The following is a 19,991-nucleotide window of genomic DNA, read 5'->3' as shown; positions in this document are numbered from 1 at the left end:
TAGGCCGTCTCGTCGTTGTTGGTAATATCTGATACTCTGTGGACCCTCACCTCCTTCCTGTAGGCCGTCTCGTCGTTGTTGGTAATATCTGATACTCTGTGGACCCCACCTCCTCCTGTAGTCTGTCAACATCTGTTCCTCTCAGACCAATTGCATTCTCATACTGGGCTATAAATAGATGTGCAAAAGTTTTAAGATGTGATTCATTTGAACAAGTATACTTGATGCATGTGTAAATGAACAGCTTTCTTGATGAATAAGTAAATTATTCATGTGCAAAGCTTCAACAAGAGACAAATTAAACCCACATGATAATTGCAACAATTCAATAATATTTTAAATTGATTTTTTTGCAACTACAAGTGGTTCCTGCCAGTTAGGCCTGGTTAGGCCCAACATAATCTCGAAAACCCAGAACAAAATCTTGCATGAACATAACTCTCATAACCCCTGTCTCCCAACAGAGGTAACATGTTTGTTACGGATCTTAGGACAGAATAGGCCCACCCAGATCAGTCTTATCTACACCTGCAATTGGAGCATATTACAAACCTATGACAGCTACAGCTATGAAAGTGTGTATGAAAATTATGCACCATCACAGAAGGTTTATAGGTGGGAGCTATTGTTTCACCATAAAGGTAGAGAGGGGAGACACAAAATACAGTGTGTCACTCTCACAATCACTACTGTGGCATTGCCTGAGTCATCATCTACAGCCAACAGCTCCTGTGTATATTTCTAAAAACATTTTTGAGAGCATGTGAAAATAGTCGACCCCGAAAGCATCTTTCATTTGGATATATGCTGTTTCACTTCTCTCTCTGAATTATAATAATAACAGGTGGCAGGTTTGGGACCTTCAAAGAATTCTTAACCATGATCCAATGAATGTGCTGCTGGTGCCTTATCTGTGCGTTATGTATTATTAATAATATAATTATTGTACTGTTTAATAAAATGTAAAATAATTTACTTTCATAACAATATCCCTAATTGTACTTTTGCTTGGAATAACAATGAACTACATTTCTTGTAGTCTCTCTTGACCTACAATTAACTGATGCAGGTGCGTTTCTTCCCTTCTCTTGCTTGTTTCGTCATTCAACATTAGGGATGCACTTTTGTGATTTGCATGGTTATCAATGGCTGGGAAATAAATGTTGAGCTCTTCTTACAGCTCTTTAAGGATAGGGGGCAGTATTGACAATTTCAGAAAAAATATGTGCCCATAATAAACTGCCTCCTACTCAAACTCAGAAGCTAGGATATGCATATTATTAGTAGATTTGGATAGAAAACACTCTGAAGTTTCTAAAACTGTTTGAATGATGTCTGTGAGTATAACAGAAGTCATATGGCAAGCAAAAACCTGAGAGAAATCCTACCAGGAAGTGGAAATCTGGATACATGGGATCTCTTCAAGTCATTTCCTATTGAACACACAGTGACATAGTAATAATTGTGCACTTCCTAAGGCTTCCACTAGATGTCAACAGTCTTTACAAAGTTTTTTGAGGCGTCTACGATGAACAAAGACCGAATGAGAAGGTGGGGAATTTGGTCACCCAGGGAATGACATCACTTCATTGGTGCGCATTCACGAGGGTGGATCCTCTGTTCCTAAATGTTTTTCAAGACACAGGTACCGTCCGGTTGAAATATTACTGAATCTTCATGTTCTAAAGGCCCTAAGGATTGATGTTTTACAACGTTTGACATGTTTGAACGAACGTAAATACAACTTTTTTTTACTTTTCGTCGTGACATTGTCCGCGCGCTTCCTACATTTGGAGTAGCTGAACTGAATGCACAAACAACAAGGAGTTATTTGGACATAAATTATGAACTTTATCAAACAAAACAACATTTATTGTGGACCTGGGATTCCTGGAAGTGCCTTCTGATGAAGATCATCAAAGGTAAGGGAATATTTCTAATGCAATTTATGATTTTAGATGACTCCAAGATGGCAGCTATCTGTATAGCCTAGTGTATTTTTCTGAGCTCAGTACTTAGATTATTGCAAAGAGTGCTTTCCTCGTGAAGCTTTTTTGAAATCTTTCACAGCGTTAGCATAAAGGAGATGTTCATCTATAATTCTTTGAATGACAGTTTAATATTTTATTAACGTTTATGACAAGTATTTTTGTAAATTCTGGTGCTGATTCACTGGCAGTATTTGAGGAAAATATTTTCTGAACGTCACGCGCCAATGTAAAATGCTGTTTTTATATATAAATATGAACTTTATCGAACAAAAAAATGCATGTATTGTGTAACATGATGTCCTAGGAGTGTCATCTGATGAAGATCGTCAAAGGTTAGTGCTGCATTTAGCTGTTGGGTATTTGGGTATTTGTGATGCATGCTAGTTGCTTGGAAAATGGCTGTGTGGTTATTTTTGTCGATGTACTCTCCTAACATAATCTAATGTTTTGCTTTCGCTGTAAAGCCTTTTTGAAATCGGACAACGTGGTTCAATTCAGGAGAAGTGTATCTATAAAATGGTATAAAATAGTCCTATGTTTGAGAAATAGATATTATTAGATTTGTGGTTATGAATATGGCGCTCTGATTTTTCACTGGCTATTGTCAAACTCAATCCTGTTGTAAGAGGTTTTAAAAAGGGAATAATCTTGCATTTTGAATTAGTTTTAGAACGGACACAAATCTTAGTTTTTTCACTATAATGTTATCATTCCTATCCTCAACTATCTCTCTCTTTCCTCAACTATCTCTCTCTTTCCTCAACTATCTCTCTCATTCCTCATCCTTCAAGGGGACAAGGAGAATCAGACAAACACTTGGAATACCCAGGAGAAGAAGCACCAGATCTCAGTAAGCCTGAAGTTTGTGACCCTGACTGAAGTGGTTGAGCTGAGCTGCGAGTCCTCTGCCCTTGTAGAGGGTCAGCAGGGTTTGTTCTATGTGGATTCTAAACTCAAGGAGCTTGGTCGCTCAAATGCCAGCCACAACCAATGATCCCACCCAGTAAAGGGGTCAGAGCTGCTTGGGTGGAAGCCCAGAGGGCTGTGGTCAAAGGTCACCGTCCAGTGTCATTACGAAGAGGAGGAGGGCGTCCACTCACCTCCCAGCAAAAATGTCACAGTGGTGGTGTGGAACACAAGTAAGAAAGATTACATGAGAAATGTAACGCATAGATTCCTGATTTTTGTGATTCATCCATTTGGTCAAAAATACATTTTACTCTGTTACAGACATGCTCACTAAGTACATCATCGGATGTATGGCCCTGATAGGATTCATGATTCTACTTACAGTATTCATATTCTGCATCACCTGTCTCCTCTCACTGAAAGCAAAGAATATGTGAACCTAGTATCTAACAGCCTTTTAAACATATTAGCAAAACCGATCAGACAGAATCATTCATTTATTCCATTGTTTTACTGTCATAGGGAACGGACACCTCGTCATAACAAGGTGAATAGTGTTGGTTGTGTGTTGAACAGCATGATTATGACAGCATACAGAACATACAGTTCAAATGTGAATGCCTGTCTCACCTAACCATGTCTTTCAGATCGCCCAGTGACCAGACATTGCCAGGAGACCCTCACGCTCTTCCTCTACTTTGCCACCATAGTGCTTTGTTGGTTTTCTGCGCATAAACAGTACAGTGGGCTGGCACACAACACATAAGTATGTTATAAATGAAAAACAGTTGGAATGGTGGTTTATTGAAGGATTTGATGATTTGATGTTTTCTTTCAAATAGTGATTTGTCCTCATCCCTTTGCTGCAATAACAGGAAGGTGAAGATGATTGGTGCTATGCCACCGTGGTCATGCTGGTGCTCCTCCATCCTACTCAGTCAAGTTTGAGCAAGGCCATGACTATGCCACAGTGGTCATATACTGACCAGCATGTGCCGACCTGAATGGACATGAAAGGACTTCCACATAGATAGATTGTTTGACTTTAACGCCTCCATTTCAATTTTCTTTCCAATAAATCAATTGCACTAATCTATTTGCAATGTAGTTTTGATCATCCAATTTGTCACTTTAAGAGAACAATTACGTTTTTGTATTCCACCATCCGCTTAATTTCTGTTTGTCTCGTGTGCACTTGTCAGTCCCAGTCGCAGGAAACAGTAACATAGCGCTCGCTACTTTTCGCTGACCAGGCATTCATCTTTGCTTACCTGCCTAATGCTTCTAAATGTAAGCCATTGACTTAAAGCAATAATTACTTCTTAGGCTACTCTCTCGTTTCTCAATTAAATTGAAATCACATGTTAAGTCAGCTACTTTTATAAATTCCACAAGGGTTAAGTCTACTCCAAATGTGCACGGTCCGTGGATGAATTGGCAAGTTTTCAAACCGTTTTCTCACGGTGTGGTGGTTACAAACTACTCTACTACTACCCCAACGTAGCAATACAAGACACGTTTATACCACTAGATGGCAATGTTGAATCCTGTTTTGCAACAATTTTAAGAGCTCCTCGTAGGCAGGGAAAACCCTTTTTGGATATTTCTGTTATTGGAATAGGCTATCATCAAAATAAATCAATTGTACAATACCATTGGAAATTAATGTTGAAAGTTGCATTTGTGTTCCTAAAATGTAAATTGAAAAGGTATTATCACTGCTTCCTGTTGACAAGCCATTTTGATAAATAGCCCAATGCCAAAACACAGTTTAGAGATTTGATTAGACATTAGAGATTTGAGAGTTTAATAGACAAATCATGCACAGGGTTGCAGATGTAATTACAGGGCACGAGCTCCAACAATGCAGGACAAAGTGAAATAAAATAATACAAATAGATAATAATACAAATATAAAAAATAATAATTACATTTTAACAACTGTGTAATTGATAGATGTCCATTGGGGGTGGGGACAGGGTTAACGTCCGTTAGAGGGGATGAGAAATGTCCACAGGAGGAGCAGCAGGGTGAGTAGGTGACTAGTTGTGACTATTCAGCATAATACATGTGTATTGGGGTGAGGGCAGGGTAAAAATGTCCTTTGAGGTGGGGAGTAGAAGCCTGATGGTCTGGGGGTAGAAGCTATTGGCCAGTCTTACAGTTTTTACCGTGATGCTCCTATACTGCCTGCGTCTGAGTGATAGAACGGGGAGGACAGGCCGTGGCTCAGGTGGCTGGGGTCCCTGATTATCTTCTTTGCCTTCCAGTGACACTTGGTGTTGTAGGTGTCCAAATCAATAAGCAATATGCAGAAACAGTTCGTTACATATTGAAAACCTAAACCTCAAATCTACTATCTACACATGTGCAGCAATTGTAATCATATTACTTGTATTTTTTTAAACGAGCACCTTATAAATTGCACACGCACCAAAACCCTGGTGTTTTGACAAGTGGCAATAAATCACTGATATCAATTAGGTGGGAGGGATAAAGGTTGTAGCTGTGTTGAAACTAACACAACTAAAAACAACACATGGAAACTGGAGATATTTAATTACATCACTGGTTAGAGAACAACCTGCAGAAGTCATGAATCAGCTACATTTTGGAGTGAGGCAATTTAATTTGGGGGTCTCCAAAACAGAAAGAGAAACGCTACACTTATTTCCAATCACTCATAATTGTAGAAGTCAGAAATCATGTCACGCCCTGACCTTAGAGAGCCTTTTTTTTATTCTCTATTTTGTTAGGTCAGGGTGTGACTTGGTTGGGCATATCTATGTTTCTATTTCTTTGTTGGCCTAGTATGGTTACCAATCAGAGGCAGCTGTTCATTGTTGTCTCTGATTGGGGATCATACTTAGGCAGCCCTTTTTCCCACCTGTGATTGTATGATCTTGTTTGTGTGTAGTTGCTTTCTGCACTGCATATAGCTTTACATTCGTTTTCTGTTGTTTTTTGCCGTTTTCATTTTTATTAAAAAAGAAAATGTACGCCTACCACGCTGCACCTTGGTCCAGTTCTTCAGACGAGCGTAACAAATCAGCTATATTTTGGAGTGAGGCAATTTGATATGGGGGTCTCAAACAGAAAGAGAAACGCTACACTTATTTTCCAATCACTCATATTGATATCACATTGAAATCAGTTGCACGAGGGGGAGATAAGGTTGCAAGTCCTGTTTAAACTAACACAGATCAAAAACTACATGGAATCTGGTGATAATGTGTTGCCTACAATTTGTAGAAGTCAGCTAGCTACATTTTGAAGTGTTGCATTTTGATTCAAGTGGGTCGCTAACGAGGTAAGTGTAATGCAACACTTTTTCTTTTTACCACTTCCATCAATATCATGCTGAAATCAAAAGAACAGGGTCAAATGTTTGTGCTGTAGCGTTGTTGGTTAGATGAGAACTTATAGAAGGCTTACAGTATTGGCCTATCTATATTTTGGAATGTCGGATGTTGATTTTCGTCAAGCGACTTTTATAGAGACCAAGAGACCAGGGACTCCCGAGTGGTGCAGCACAATTGGCCGAGCGTCGTCCAGGTTAGGGGATGGTTTGGCTGACCGGATTTCCTTGTCCCATTGGGCTCTAGAGACTCCTTGTGGCGGCCAGGTGCCTTCAGGCTGACTTCAGTCGCCAGCTGGACAGTGTTTCCTCCGACACATTGGTGCGGCTGGCTTCCGGGTTAAGCGAGCAGTGCGGCTTGGCAGGGTCGTGTTTCGAAGGATGCATGGCTCTCGACCTTCGCCTCTCCCGAGTCCGTAACATGGCTGGGGAGAAGTTGGGTACTGAAACACAAAATATCTATAACATCCGACTACTAATAAAACCCAATAAATCAGTTACTGAACTATTTTTGATCATGTCTCCGTTATGTGGCTCAGTTGGTAGAGCATGGCACTTGCATCACCAGGTTTGTGGGTTTGATTCCCATGGGGGACAAGTATGAATGAAAATGTATGCACTCACTAAGTTGCTCTGGATAAGAGTGTATGATGAAAATGTATATTTAGGTTACATTTTTGTTTGTGTATGTGTACTGTATGTGCAAGGTGTACACAGTTACTGTCTTGTTTGAAAAGTCCACTTTAATGGCAAGCAATTAAATCTTAATCACAAGGGTTCTCACATTTGAAATTGTTGTGCTCTAGTTACCTATATTTTCACTAAAATCAATTAAGGTGCACATCAGGGACAGTCCTTTAGTGGTCAGTCAAATAAGGTACATTTATTCAACGTCACTAGTGATCTGTCACAACATCACTTCTGAGTCTCCATATCCTGCTTTCTAGGTTGCACTGTGTCCTAAGCACACATCATTTTTTACACATAATCTGTGTGTTCACCTTTTTATTGAAGGAAGAAAATATCATATTTTCCACTATCTTCTATTCATTTGTGTTTTCAATTGTTACTTTTATTTTTGATCAATGATCTATTTACACAGATAAGTAGCCCATTCCATATGTTAGACTGAAAAACTTTTTTTGGTTTTACAGATGTGGCTAGTGTTCCAGAAAAAGGTTGTGCAGGTATGTATGAATTACATAATGACACTCCTTATGATTGTCCAGCTCAATGTCAGCCATTAAATATAATCAGTGTCTTTGAGGCACAAAAGCCTTTCTTGTCGATAGAAGTTTTGTACAGCTATGGAGTCAGTTAAGAATTTTTACTTGAATAATAATGTTTTATAGTTGCAAATAGAGAAATATGGAAGTGATACTCCACATGCAAAACACCTTTTAAATCAAGGAACAATTCAAGTTTCATAGATTCTCTTTCGCTCTAAACAGATTCTGTTCCCACTCCAACCATTGTATTATCCCCTTGGTACATCAGTGTAGCTACTCCGCCTATTACAGTACACTGTGAGTTACCAGAAGGCATTGTTTGAGGAACAATCCATAAACTTTCCTCCTGTGGTTTACCAAAACATGTGAAACAATTAATCGGTGGTGATGAAATAAAAAACAACTCAAATATATTTGGATTCCTGTTTTCCATTTCTTCAATGCATGGATTTGCTTCCAAAAAACGAAGTTAGCCATAAATCCACAAACGTAATGTGATCTATGGATGCAATCCAAGCCATAACTTAGTTGGCACAGACTGGTTACTCTGACTGAAAATATTTATTATGTAAACTAAACAGACATGGATCAAGGTACCTGCAATTTCCTCATTTGGAGAAGCATTAGTCACCTCCATTACAAAGCTATAAAAGTCATTAGGTGAAAAAGCTCAAACAAGAAACTATCCATCAAATTGTCCAACTTCAAATAAACCCAATAGATCAGTAACTGAACTCATTTGATCATGTCAATGTGTGTGTTGTCAACGGATTACCAGGACGTGTACTCAGAGCATGTGCGGAACAACTGGCAAGTGTCTTCACTGACATTTTCAACCTCTCCCTGACCGAATCTGTAATACCTACATGTTTAAAGCAGACCACCATAGTCCCTGTGCCCAAGGAAGTGACGGTAGCCTGCTTAAATGATTACCATACTGTAGCACTCACGTCGGTAGCCATGAAGTGCTTTGAAAGGCTCACATCAACAGCATCCTCCTGGATAGACGAGACCCACTCCAGTTCGCATAACACCCTAACAGATGACGCAATCTCAATCGCACTCCACACTGCCCTTTCCCACCTGGACATAAGGAACACCTATGTGAGAATGCTGTTCATGCCCCCCTTGGGTTGTGTCGTGGCGGAGATCTTTGTGTGCTATACTTGGCCTTATCTCAGGATGGTAAGTTGGTGGTTGAAGATTTCCCTCTAGTGGTGTGGGGGCTGTGCTTTGGCAAAGTGGGTGTGGTTATATCCTGCCTGTTTGGCCCTGTCTGGGGGTATCATTGGATGGGGCCACAGTGTCTCCTGACCCCTCCTGTCTCAGCCTCCAGTATTTATGCTGCAGTAGTTTGCGTCGGGGGGCTAGGTTCAGTCTGTTATATCTGTAGTATTTCTCCTGTCTTATCCAGTGTCCTGTGTGAATTTAAGTATGCTCTCTCTAATTCTCTCTTTCTCTCTACCTAGGACCATGCCTCAGGACTACCTGGCATGATGACTCCTTGCTGTCCCCAGTCCACCTGGCCATGCTGCTGCTCCAATTTCAACTGTTCTGCCTGCGGCTATGGAACCCTGACCTGTTCACCGGATGTGCTACCTGTCCCAGACCTGCTGTTTTCAACTCTCTAGGGACAGCAGGAGCGATAGAGATACTCTCAATGATAGGCTATGAAAAGCCAACTGACATTTACTCTTGAGGTGCTGACTTGTTGCACCCTCGACAACTACTGTGATTATTATTATTTGACCATGCTGGTCATTTATGAACATTTGAACATCTTGGCCATGTTCTGTTATAATCTCCACCCTGCACAGCCAGAAGAGGACTGGCCACCCCTCATAGCCTGGTTCCTCTCTAGGTTTCTTCCTAGGTTTTGGCCTTTCTAAGGAGTTATTCCTAGCCACTGTGCTTCTACACCTGCATTGCTTGCTGTTTGGGGATTTAAGCTGGGTTTCTGTACAGCACTTTGAGATATCAGCTGATGTAAGAAGGGCTATATAAATACATTTGAATTGATTCGATTCATTGACAATAGCTCAGCGTTCAACACCGTAGTTGCCACAAAGGTCATCACTAAGCTAAGGACCCTGGGACTTAACAACTTCCTCTGCACCTGGGTCCTGGACTTCCTGACCGGACGCCCACAGGTTGTAAGGGTAGGCAACAACACATCTGCCATGCTGATCCTCAACACTTGGGACCCTCCGGGGTGCGTGCTTAGTCCCCTCCTATACTCCCTGTTCACGCACGACTGCGTGACCAAGCACGACTCCATCATTAAGTTTTCTGATGACACAAAGGTGGTAGGCCTGATCACTGACCACAATGAGACAGCCTATAGGGAGAAGGTGTGCCAGGCAGTGTGGTGCCAGGACAACAACATCTCAATGTGAGCAAGACAAAGGAACTGATCGTGGACCACAGAAAAAGGGTGGCCGAACAGGCCCTCATTAACATCGGCGGGGCTGTAGTTGAGCGGGTCAAGAGTTTCAAATTCCTCGGTGTCCTCATCACCAACAAATTATCATTGTCCAAACACACTAAGACAGTCGTGAAGAGGGCATGGCAACGCCTTTTCCCCATCAGGAGACTGAAAAGATATGGCATGGGTCCACAGATCCTTAAAAAGTTCTACAGCTGCACCATCAAGAGCATCCTGACTGGTTGCATCACCGCCTGGTATGGCAACTGCTCGGCATCAAACCGTAAGGCATTAAAGAGTGTAGTGTGTATGACCCAGTACATCACTGGGGCCAAGCTTCCTGCCATCCAGGACCATATAGAAGGCGGTGTCAGAGGGAGGCCCAAAATTGTCAAAGACTCCAGTCACCCAAGTCACAGACTGTTCTCTCTGCTTTCGCACAGCAGGTGGTACCGGTGCGCCTGCTGAGGAGTTCACGTCACTTACCAAAGAAAGTGGAAAATATTCTTTGTCTTATATTCATCTCATTTGTGAGTATTCAATATTTTTGGTCTTTGGACCAATATCTCTTTACACCGATTTTGGTCATATGTTATGTAAATTATGCTTTATAATTGTTCTAAGTATGTATGAGCGTTTATTACGTCTTATAATAAGGCTTGTAAAATGTCTCACTAAGTTGTTTTTACCTTGTTCAAAGATGTTGCCTGTGTTGCGGTAAAAGAAAGTTGTGCAGGTACATATTACCAAATGTCACTTCATTAATTGTCCAGCTCAACAGCTATTGATTTATTTCAGGCACAAAAGTATTTTTTTGATGACAGATGTGTACACTACTTTTCACAACTAATATAGAGTAGCACAATGCTTAAAGTGTCATATCTTTAATTAAAAACAATACATTTTTAGTTGCAAATAGAGACATTTAGGTGATGCTCCGCATACAAATACATTCTGAATATGATTCTTATCTTTCACAATATTTTATATTCTCTCTATTTCCCTAAACCGATTCGGTTCCCACTCCCACTATTGTATTTTCCCCTGGGTACATCAATGTAGCTACACCTGTTACAGAAGGCTGTGAGTCACCAAAAAGCACAGAGTGCAAGTTCTACAGAGATCTCGACCCCAGCCCTATAAGAAAAGGGAGTTACAAGCAGGGTGCTTGTCAGTTCAGTTTGTTATGGAATGAGTTCAAAAAGTGGAACAAGACTGAGGTAGATCTCAGCTGTGTAATTCTACAGAACAGAGAAGGTAAAACTTTCAAAACCTCAACCTAGTAATGCTCGAAGACTTAATGTGGGTGGTAAGTGACAGTTTTACAGTACTCCAAAGCACATGTTTACCATAGTACACATCCCACTTGTAAATTGACTTGATAAATTACTTTCACAATTTACAAACAGATCCAATTGGAAAGCCCAGTTTTCATGTGGAGAAGACTGGGAATTACCTCAATCTTCGATGTGAGGCCAAGGCTGGCACCTCATGCTACTTTTATCTGCACAATGGTTACTCACACTTTATTAAACTACCCTACAAAGACAATGTCTGTGTGGGGAGAGTGGCAGAAGAGGAACTGCAGAGGAAGTGGAGCTTGCTGGAGAGATCTTCATCACCTGTGCTGTGGAGCTGGTGATAGAGGGTGAAGATACTGTGACATCACAGCATAGTGAACCCCTCGGTATCACCATAGATGGTGAGGAAGACTAGAGCCCATCAATTTCTGTGATTTCAAATGTGTCAATTTTCTGTTGGTCTATTGTTGTATTGCAAAACTAATATATTATTATTGTACACATATCAATGTTTTATTTATTTCAGTTGTAAATCCTCCAGGATTAACTAGCTCCTCATCAGTGTTGAATTTAATCAAACCTGGTGAGGAGAAGACAAGCAGCAATGTCACAGCCCAAGGAAGAGGTGAATGAAATTGGTTTGGTTTTAGATTTACTTTGAAAATATTATCATGACAATCCTCTGTCTGTGTATTACTGTATTGCAAGACTAATACTGTATATAATTATTGTACATACTGTGTATATCATTGTTTTATTTATTTTGGTTGTAAATCTTCCTGGAGCCACCAGTTCCATCCCACTTGGAGAGGATAGGTCAGTCAGTAGTATAACTACACAAGGAGAAGGTGTATTAAATAAACATGGTTATTGTGAGCTCAGTTTGTCTAAATACATCAGCAAGTGCCTATTCAGATACTGTTTTTGTTAGTTATGTCCCTTTCCCTTCCAGAATCCGTCTCAGAGATCCCCTTCTACCAGTATACCTGTCTTCATGTCGTTGTCTGTGTTATCATTTTTTTTAAACATTTTATTTCACCTTTATTTAACCAGGTAGGCTAGTTGAGAACCAGTTCTCATTTGCAACTGCGTCCTGGCCATGATAAAGCATAGCAATTCGACACATACAACAACACAGAGTTACACATGGATTAAACAAAACATATAGTCAATAATACAGTAGAAAAAAAGAAAACAAAAAGTCTATATACAGTGAGTGTAAATGAGGTAAGATAACGGAAATAAGGCAATAAATAGGCCCTGGTGTCGAAGGAATTACAATATAGCAATTAAACACTGGAATGGTAGATTTGCAGAAGATGAATGTGCAAGTAGAGATACTGTTGTGCAAAGGAGCAAGATAAATAAAATAAATACAGTAAGGGGATGAGGTAGATGGATGGGCTGTTTACAGATGGGCTATGTAAAGGTGCAGTGATCTGTGAGCTGCTCTGACAGCTGGTGCTTAAAGCTAGTGAGGGAGATATAAGTCTTCAGCTTCCGTGATTTTTGCAGTTCGTTCCCGTCATTGGCAGCAGAGAACTGGAAGGAAAGGCGACCAAAGGAGGAATATGCTTTGGGGGTGACGAGTGAGATATTGTCACGTCCTGGCCAGTATATAAGGTTAATTGTTTTGTAGTTTGGTCAGGGCGTGGCAGGGGGTATTTGTTTTATGTGGTTCGGGGTGGTGTGTTTGTGTAAAGGGTGTTTGATTTAGTACTTCCGGGTTTTGGTTTATGTTTAGTTAATTCTATGGTTAGTCTAGGTTGTGTGTTTCTATGTTTGGTTGATTGGGGTTGGGACTCTCAGTTGAAGGCAGGTGTTGTCTATCTGCCTTTGATTGAGAGTCCCATATATTAGGGTGTGTTTGTATGTGTGATTTGTGGGTGATTATTCTGTGTATAGCCTTGTGCCTTACCAGACTGTTTATTTGTCGAGTGTTCGTTTTTTGTGTTTTGTTATTTTGTATGTTCATTTTTTAGATTAATTAAAAATCAAGATGAGCATTCACGTACCTGCTGCGTTTTGGTCCTCATTCACCGACAACAACTGTGACAGATATACCTGCTGGAGCACGTGCTACGAGTGGGTGCTGCTATGGTGACCAGTGAGCTGAGATAAAGCGGGGATTTACCTAGCAGAAACTTGTAGATAACCTGTACCCAGTGGGTTTGGCGACGAGTATGAAGCGAGGGCCAACCAACGAGAGTGTACAGGTCGCGGTGGTGGGTAGTGAATGGGGCTTTGGTGACAAAACGGATGGCACTGTGATAGACTGCATCCAATTTGTTGAGTAGAGTGTTGGAGGCTATTTTATAGATGACATCGCCAAAGTCGAGGATCGGTAGGATGGTCAGTTTTACGAGGGTATGTTTGGCAGCATGAGTGAAGGATGCTTTGAGGCGATACAGGAAGCCGATTCTTGATTCAATTTTGGATTGAAGATGCTTAATGTGAGTCTGGAAGGAGAGTTTACAGTCTAACCAGACACCTAGGTATTTGTAGTTGTCCACGTATTCTAAGTCAGAGCCGTCCAGAGTAGTGATGCTGGACGGGCGGGCAGGTGCGGGCAGTGATCGATTGAATAGCATGCATTTAGTTTTACTTGCATTTAAGAGCTGTTGGAGGCCACGGAAGGAGAGTTGTATGGCATTGAAGCTCGTCTGGAGGTTAGTTAACACAGTGTCCAAAGAGGGTCCAGAAGTATACAGAATGGTGTCGCCTGCGTAGAGGTGGATCAGAGAATCACCAGCAGCAAGAGCAACATCATTGATGTATACAGAGAAGAGAGTCGGCCCGAGAGTTGAACCCTGTGGCACCACCATAGAGACTGCCAGAGGTCCGGACAACAGGCCCTCTGATTTGACACACTGAACTCTATCAGAAAAGTAGTTGGTAAACCAGGCAAGGCAATCGTTTGAGAAACCACGGCTGTCGAGTCTGCCAATAAGAATGTGATTGACAGAGTCGAAAGCCTTTGCCAGGTCAATGAATATGGCGGCACAGTAATGTCTCTTATCGATAGCGGTTATGATGTCATTTAGGACCTTGAGCGTTGTTGAGGTGCACCCATGACCAGCTCTGAAACCAGCTTGCATAGCGGAGAAGGTACGATGGGATTCGAAATGGTCCGTAATCTGTTTGTTAACTTGGCTTTCAAAGACCTTAGAAAGACAGGGTATGAAAGATATAGGTCTGTAGCAGTTTGGGTCTAGAGTGTCACCCCCTTTGAAGAGGGGGATGACTGCGGGCAGCTTTCCAATCTTTGGGAATCTCAGACGACACGAAAGAGAGGTTGAACAGGCTAGTAATAGGGGTTGCAACAATTTCGGCAGATAGGTTTAGAAAGAGAGGGTCCAGATTGTCTATCCCGGCTGATTTGTAAGGGTCCACATTTTGCAGCTCTTTCAAAACATCAGCTATCTGGATTTGGGTGAAGGAGAAATGGTGGGGGCTTTGGCGGGTTGCTGTGTAGGGTGCCGGGCAGTTGACCGGGGTAGGGGTCGCCAGGTGGAAAGCATGGCCAGCCGTAGAGAAATGCTTGTTGAAATTCTCAATTATAGTGGATTTATCGGTGATCATCCTGCTGTTGGAATTTGTTCTGTGTCTTCTCAAATTAAATCAAATCAAATGTTATAAGTCACATGCGCAGAATACAACAGGTGTAGACCTTACAGTGAAATGCTTACTTACGAGCGCCTAACCGACAGTGCAGTTGGAAAAAATACGGATAGGAATAATAGACAAAAGTAACAAGTAATTTAAGAGGAGCAGTAAAACAAAATATATATATACGGGAGGGGGGGTGCCGGTACAGAGTCAATGTGCGGGGGCAACAGTTAGTTGAGGTAGTATGTCGATGCATGTTGAGTTAATTGAAGTGACTATGCATAGAAGACAACAGAGAGTGGTAGTATAGACGTGGTGCATGCCTTCTCATACACAAATTGTAATGGATGTAGGAACTTCATTTCATTACTCTTTTGTTTCTGAGGATGTTCCTGCACAGCAGGAAATGCAAACTTGCAGTGCATTTGAGCTTTAAAAATGCTTCTAAACGTTGTAATTCCCGGCTTTGTAATTTCAAACTTGATTCGCCCTAAAAGAAATGTATCAATCCCAACAAAAATATCCATTAATTATCATCCACATAATAATTCACATTTCCTGTTGCTGCAGGATTATTTTCCTGCTGTAGCAAACTGGCTCAAATTAAGATCCTACATCTGTTTGTTGTTCCGGAGGCTTTTGTCATGTCTTTTATTAGCTATACAACCTGGCGGTATGATTTCTTTTCATCATACTTTTATCTCTGAAGTTTATCCGCAAGGCAATTTCAAACGGAGGTAATAGTGGTCTATTTATTAATAAATATTTACTCATGCATGTTTTTAATATTACCTCTTTGAATGTACTGGTGAATTGTTGGGTCTTGACCAAAATCCAACTAAGCTGCAATATGTGTGTGTAGAACAATGCTCTTTACTCCCCATTGCTTGTTAATGTATTTTATATTATGCAAAGTGTTTCATGTGTAATGAGTTTATATGTCTAAAATACAGCTATTTTATTAGCATTTCATTTTTTCTGCTCATGGATGTTGTGTTTTCCTGTGGAAATAAAGTTTGTACATTTTATTGTAAATCTTGTTGGAAATGTTTATTTTCTTTGGAAGTTGAGGAGCCACTCTGAGAGGAGACAGCATTGTGTTTAGATTACACAGCAGTTGAGATTCAAAGGTCTTCAACGATCCGATGACTCATGATGTTCACTGTTGTACCTGAGCTTTAGCAGAGTGTGTCGAGTCTGTTTGTCACGTAGATGTGACCACAGTGATCATACAGGTACACTTCTATTTCTAGAGATGAGTAGAAGGCACCAACATCACCCCTGCAAACAACTTGCTATACATATCTTCATACTGTTTGAAGCTCATGTCTATTTCCATCAATAGAAATGACTTGTCAGAGAACATGAAGAGGTGTGGAAAGACACAGTAATGGAATTGTGGTCATGATCTACATTTTACATTTTAGTCATTTAGCAGATGCCCTTATCCAGAGAGACTTACAGTAGTGAATGCATATATTTCATTTCGTGCATTTGTTATTTTTTGTTGTTGTACTGGCCCCCCATGGGAATTAAACCCACAACTCTGGTGTTGCACACACCATGCTGGCATTGCAAACACCATGCTCTACCAACTGAGCCACAGGGAAGACTAGGCTGAGATGTGCTACAATAAGCCATTGTGCTGCAACTGGTCCCCTAACACGCTGTCCCTAGCCCTCAAACCCAGATGGATGAGAATGAGATCTATCATTCAACAATTTAAAAAAATAACATGCCTGTTGGATTTGCTTCCAAAAAACTAAGTTAGCCAAAACACCACAAAGTAATGTGATCCATGTATGCAATCCAAGCCAAAAATTAGTTGGCACAGACTTTTTATTCTGACTGGAAATATGTATTATGTAAACTAAATAGACATGGATCAAGGTACCTGCCATTTCCTCATTTGGAGAAGCATTAGTCACCTCCATTACAAAGCTATGAAAGTCGTGGGGTGAAAAAGCTCAAACAAGAAACTATCCATCAAATTGTCAAACTTCAAATAAACCCAATAGATCAGTAACTGAACTCATTTGATCATGTCAATGTGTGTGTTGTTTTGGGTTTTGAGAATATGAAAATATACATATTAATGTCACTGATGGAATGATAAGGTTTAGAGGGTCTACACCAGAAGTGAATGGTTATAGGAGGAAGCTATATAGTGTGAGCAATTAAGCTTGGAATGTGTTGAGTGCAGGGAAGCGATTACATGTGGCAGGCATTGATAAGGGGAGAGAGCCATGGATTACTGATGGAGGGGGGTTGAGGTCAGGTCAGGTCATGTTAAGGGAGAAACAGACGTTTTTGGCCCGTATCACTAGTGTCCTGCCTAGCAGTAAAGAACGATGTTTGTACAGATATGTAGAAGGAGACTCAGCCCATGAGGAAAGGTTAAATATCAGTGCTTGTGTGAAAATGTCTTTGTCTAATGCAGCTGTATTGATACTCTGGGAAGAATAAACTTGGTTAAGCTTTCATAATGTCAGTTGAGATGTTTTACTCTGAGAATTAGAACCACAGTTGTTAGGGTGATGTTGCTGTTAAGCTACTGCATATTTAGTTTTGGTTTTGTATTTGTGTGTGTATAGTTTAAAGTAACTCTTTGAAAAGTCAACAAGATTATTTGATCAATTAATTACAAGAGGTCTCATATTTGAAATAGCTGTGCTGTAGTTACCTATATTTTCAGGAAGTTTATTGTAGGGTGGACCACATGGACAGCTCCTTAGTGGTCAATGAAAATAAGGTCATTTTCTTCAGCGTCACTAATGATCTGTCACAACATCAGACGTGAGTCTCCATATCCTCCTCCTCTGTAGGTTTTCTGTGTCCTACCAAACACACATCAGTTTTCTCACATGACAATCTATGTGTGGAGTTCACTTCACTGACGGAAGAAAGTGGAAAATATGTCTTTGTCTTATATTCTTCTCATTTGTGAGTATTCAATTATTTTAGTCTTTGGATCAATATGTCTTTACACTGATTTTAAGTTTTGGTAATATGTTACTTAATGTATGCTTTATAACTTGTTCTAAGTATGTATGAGCCTTTATTATGCCTAATAGTAATGCTTGTAAAATGTCTCACTAAGTTGTTTTTACCTTGTTCAAAGATGTTGCCGGTGTTGCGGTAAAAGAAAGTTGTGCAGGTACATATTACCAAAAGTTACTTCATTAATTATCCAGCTCAACAGCTATTGATTTATTTCAGGCATAAAATTATTTTTTTGATGACAGATTTGTACACTACTGTTTCACAAGTAATATAGAGTAGCACAATGCTTAAAGTGCCATATCTTTATTAAGAAATGTATTTAGTTGCAAATAGAGAGACAAGGAAGTGATATCCATATACAAATACATTCTGTATCAAGATTCTCAAAATGTATTATATTCTCTCCATTTTTCGAAAACAGATTCGGATCCCACTCCCACTATTGTATTTTCCTCTGGGTACATCAATGTAGCTACACCTGTTACAGTACGCTGTGAGTCACCAAAAGGCACAGAGTGCATTTTCCACAGAGATCATGACCCCAAACCTATAAGAAAAGTGAATTACAAGCAGGGTGCTTGCCAGTTCAATTTGTTATGGAATGAGTTCAAAAAGTGGAACAAGACTGAAGTAGATCTCAGCTGTGTAATTCTACAGAACAGAGAAGATAAAACTATCAAAACCTCAAAACCTAGTGATGCTCGAAGACTTATAGTGAGTGGTAAGTGACAGTTTTACAGTACTCCAAAGCACATGTTTACCAGGGTACACTTCCCACTTGTTAACTGACTTCATAAATTACTTTCACAATTAACTAACAGATCCAATTGGAAAGCCCAGTGTTCATGTGGAGAAGACTGGGAATTACCTCAATCTTCGATGTGATGCCAAGGCTGGCACCTCATGCTACTTTTATCTGAACAATGGTGACTCAAACTTCAAAAAACTACCCTTCGTAGAAAATGTCTGTGTGGGGAGAGTGGCAGAAGAGGAACTGCAGAGGAAGAGCAGCAGTGCTGAAGAGATCTTCATCATCTGTGCTGTGGAGCTGGTGGTAGAGGGTGAAGATACTGTGACATCACAGCATAGTGAACCCCTCGGTATCACCATAGATGGTGAGGAAGACTAGAGCCCATCAATTTCTGTGATTTCAAATGTATCAATCTTCTGTTGGTCTAATGTTGTATTGCAAGACTTGTATATTATTATTGTACACATATCAATGTTTTATTTATTTCAGTTGTAAATCCTCCAGGAGCTACTAGTTCCCCATCAGCGTTCAGTATAATCAAACCTGTTCAGGAGGAGACAAGCAGCAATGTCACAACCCAAGGAAGAGGTAAGTAGCATTGGTTTGGTTTTAAATTAACTGTTAGTAGTCCTAAGAACTTCAAATTGCAAGTTCAGTGAATGACTCTGCTTCTAAATGTACAGCTTTTGATACGTCTCTAACATCTCTAACCTGTTAAGTATCTCGATAGTCACTGTTAGTAAAGCTAATTTGCACAAACATTCTAGTCATTGTAATGTCAGGTTATACTGTACAGATGACTCACTGACTCACTGTGAGCCTTCATTCAGTTTCTTCAGGTCCAGTGTTCCTCATCATCAGTCTGGGTGCTGGTTCCCTTTTCCTGGGTCTGCTAGCTGGGTCTGTGCTGTGTGTTCTTCAAAGCAATTGTGGTGCGTACTTTCAGATCGGTCTACTCATAATACATTCTTATTTTGTTCCAAATGCTACTTTGAGTTATTTTCAAAATTGCTAAATTATCTCAATTTATCTTTTGAAGGGGTTCAATGCAGGCCTGTAAATACTGGGTAAGACTGGTGTATTCATTTTAGATTCACAATATTTTTTCTTTATTCATGCACGGCTATATCTTTCTGACTGTACTGCATTGTCTTGACAGAAGCCCACCTGAGCAGCAAGACCAAACCCCACTTTGTGTCTGTGAGTATGAGAGTTAACTAAACCACCACTGCCTTTATCTTCTTTTGTTCAGTGTTTTATTATCCATCATTCTCTCATTTCAAACAGATTCTGTCATCACAAAGCCGTCTAGGGATGAGGTGAGTTGGTTTGAACCAGTGCAGTGTGAAGTAACCTAATATGCACTTTACTACCACGATATCAAGCAATATTGCCAATAGCACCAATGACAACCC

General features: G+C 40.4%; 2 protein-coding genes across 5 annotated transcripts in view; both read left to right on the top strand.

Annotated features, from left to right (window-relative positions):
• The window catches only part of LOC106567246 (NMDA receptor synaptonuclear signaling and neuronal migration factor), a 196,573-nt gene that overhangs the window by 99,889 nt on the left and 76,693 nt on the right, over positions 1-19,991 (top strand).
• Positions 17,616-19,991, top strand: part of LOC106566156 (uncharacterized) — a 40,751-nt gene continuing 38,375 nt past the window's right edge. For 2 of the 4 annotated variants that reach the window (XM_045691681.1, XM_045691680.1), the window contains exons 1-9: positions 17,637-17,765; positions 17,944-17,979; positions 18,247-18,546; positions 18,647-18,940; positions 19,066-19,164; positions 19,407-19,508; positions 19,616-19,643; positions 19,736-19,776; positions 19,864-19,895. In XM_045691681.1, coding sequence (XP_045547637.1) covers positions 17,738-17,765; positions 17,944-17,979; positions 18,247-18,546; positions 18,647-18,940; positions 19,066-19,164; positions 19,407-19,508; positions 19,616-19,643; positions 19,736-19,776; positions 19,864-19,895 — 960 coding nt within the window. In that variant the 5' untranslated portion in view covers positions 17,637-17,737. Of the gene's footprint in view, positions 17,766-17,943; positions 17,980-18,246; positions 18,547-18,646; positions 18,941-19,065; positions 19,165-19,406; positions 19,509-19,615; positions 19,644-19,735; positions 19,777-19,863; positions 19,896-19,991 lie in introns of all 4 variants that reach the window. The other 2 variants (XM_045691678.1, XM_045691686.1) reach the window with 2 other exon arrangements.

The sequence above is a fragment of the Salmo salar genome, chromosome ssa01 (assembly GCF_905237065.1).
Source record: "Salmo salar chromosome ssa01, Ssal_v3.1, whole genome shotgun sequence".
Lineage (NCBI taxonomy): Eukaryota > Metazoa > Chordata > Actinopteri > Salmoniformes > Salmonidae > Salmo > Salmo salar.
The sequence above is the reverse complement of the archived record's forward strand: the minus strand, read 5'-3'. Positions and strand labels throughout refer to the sequence as shown.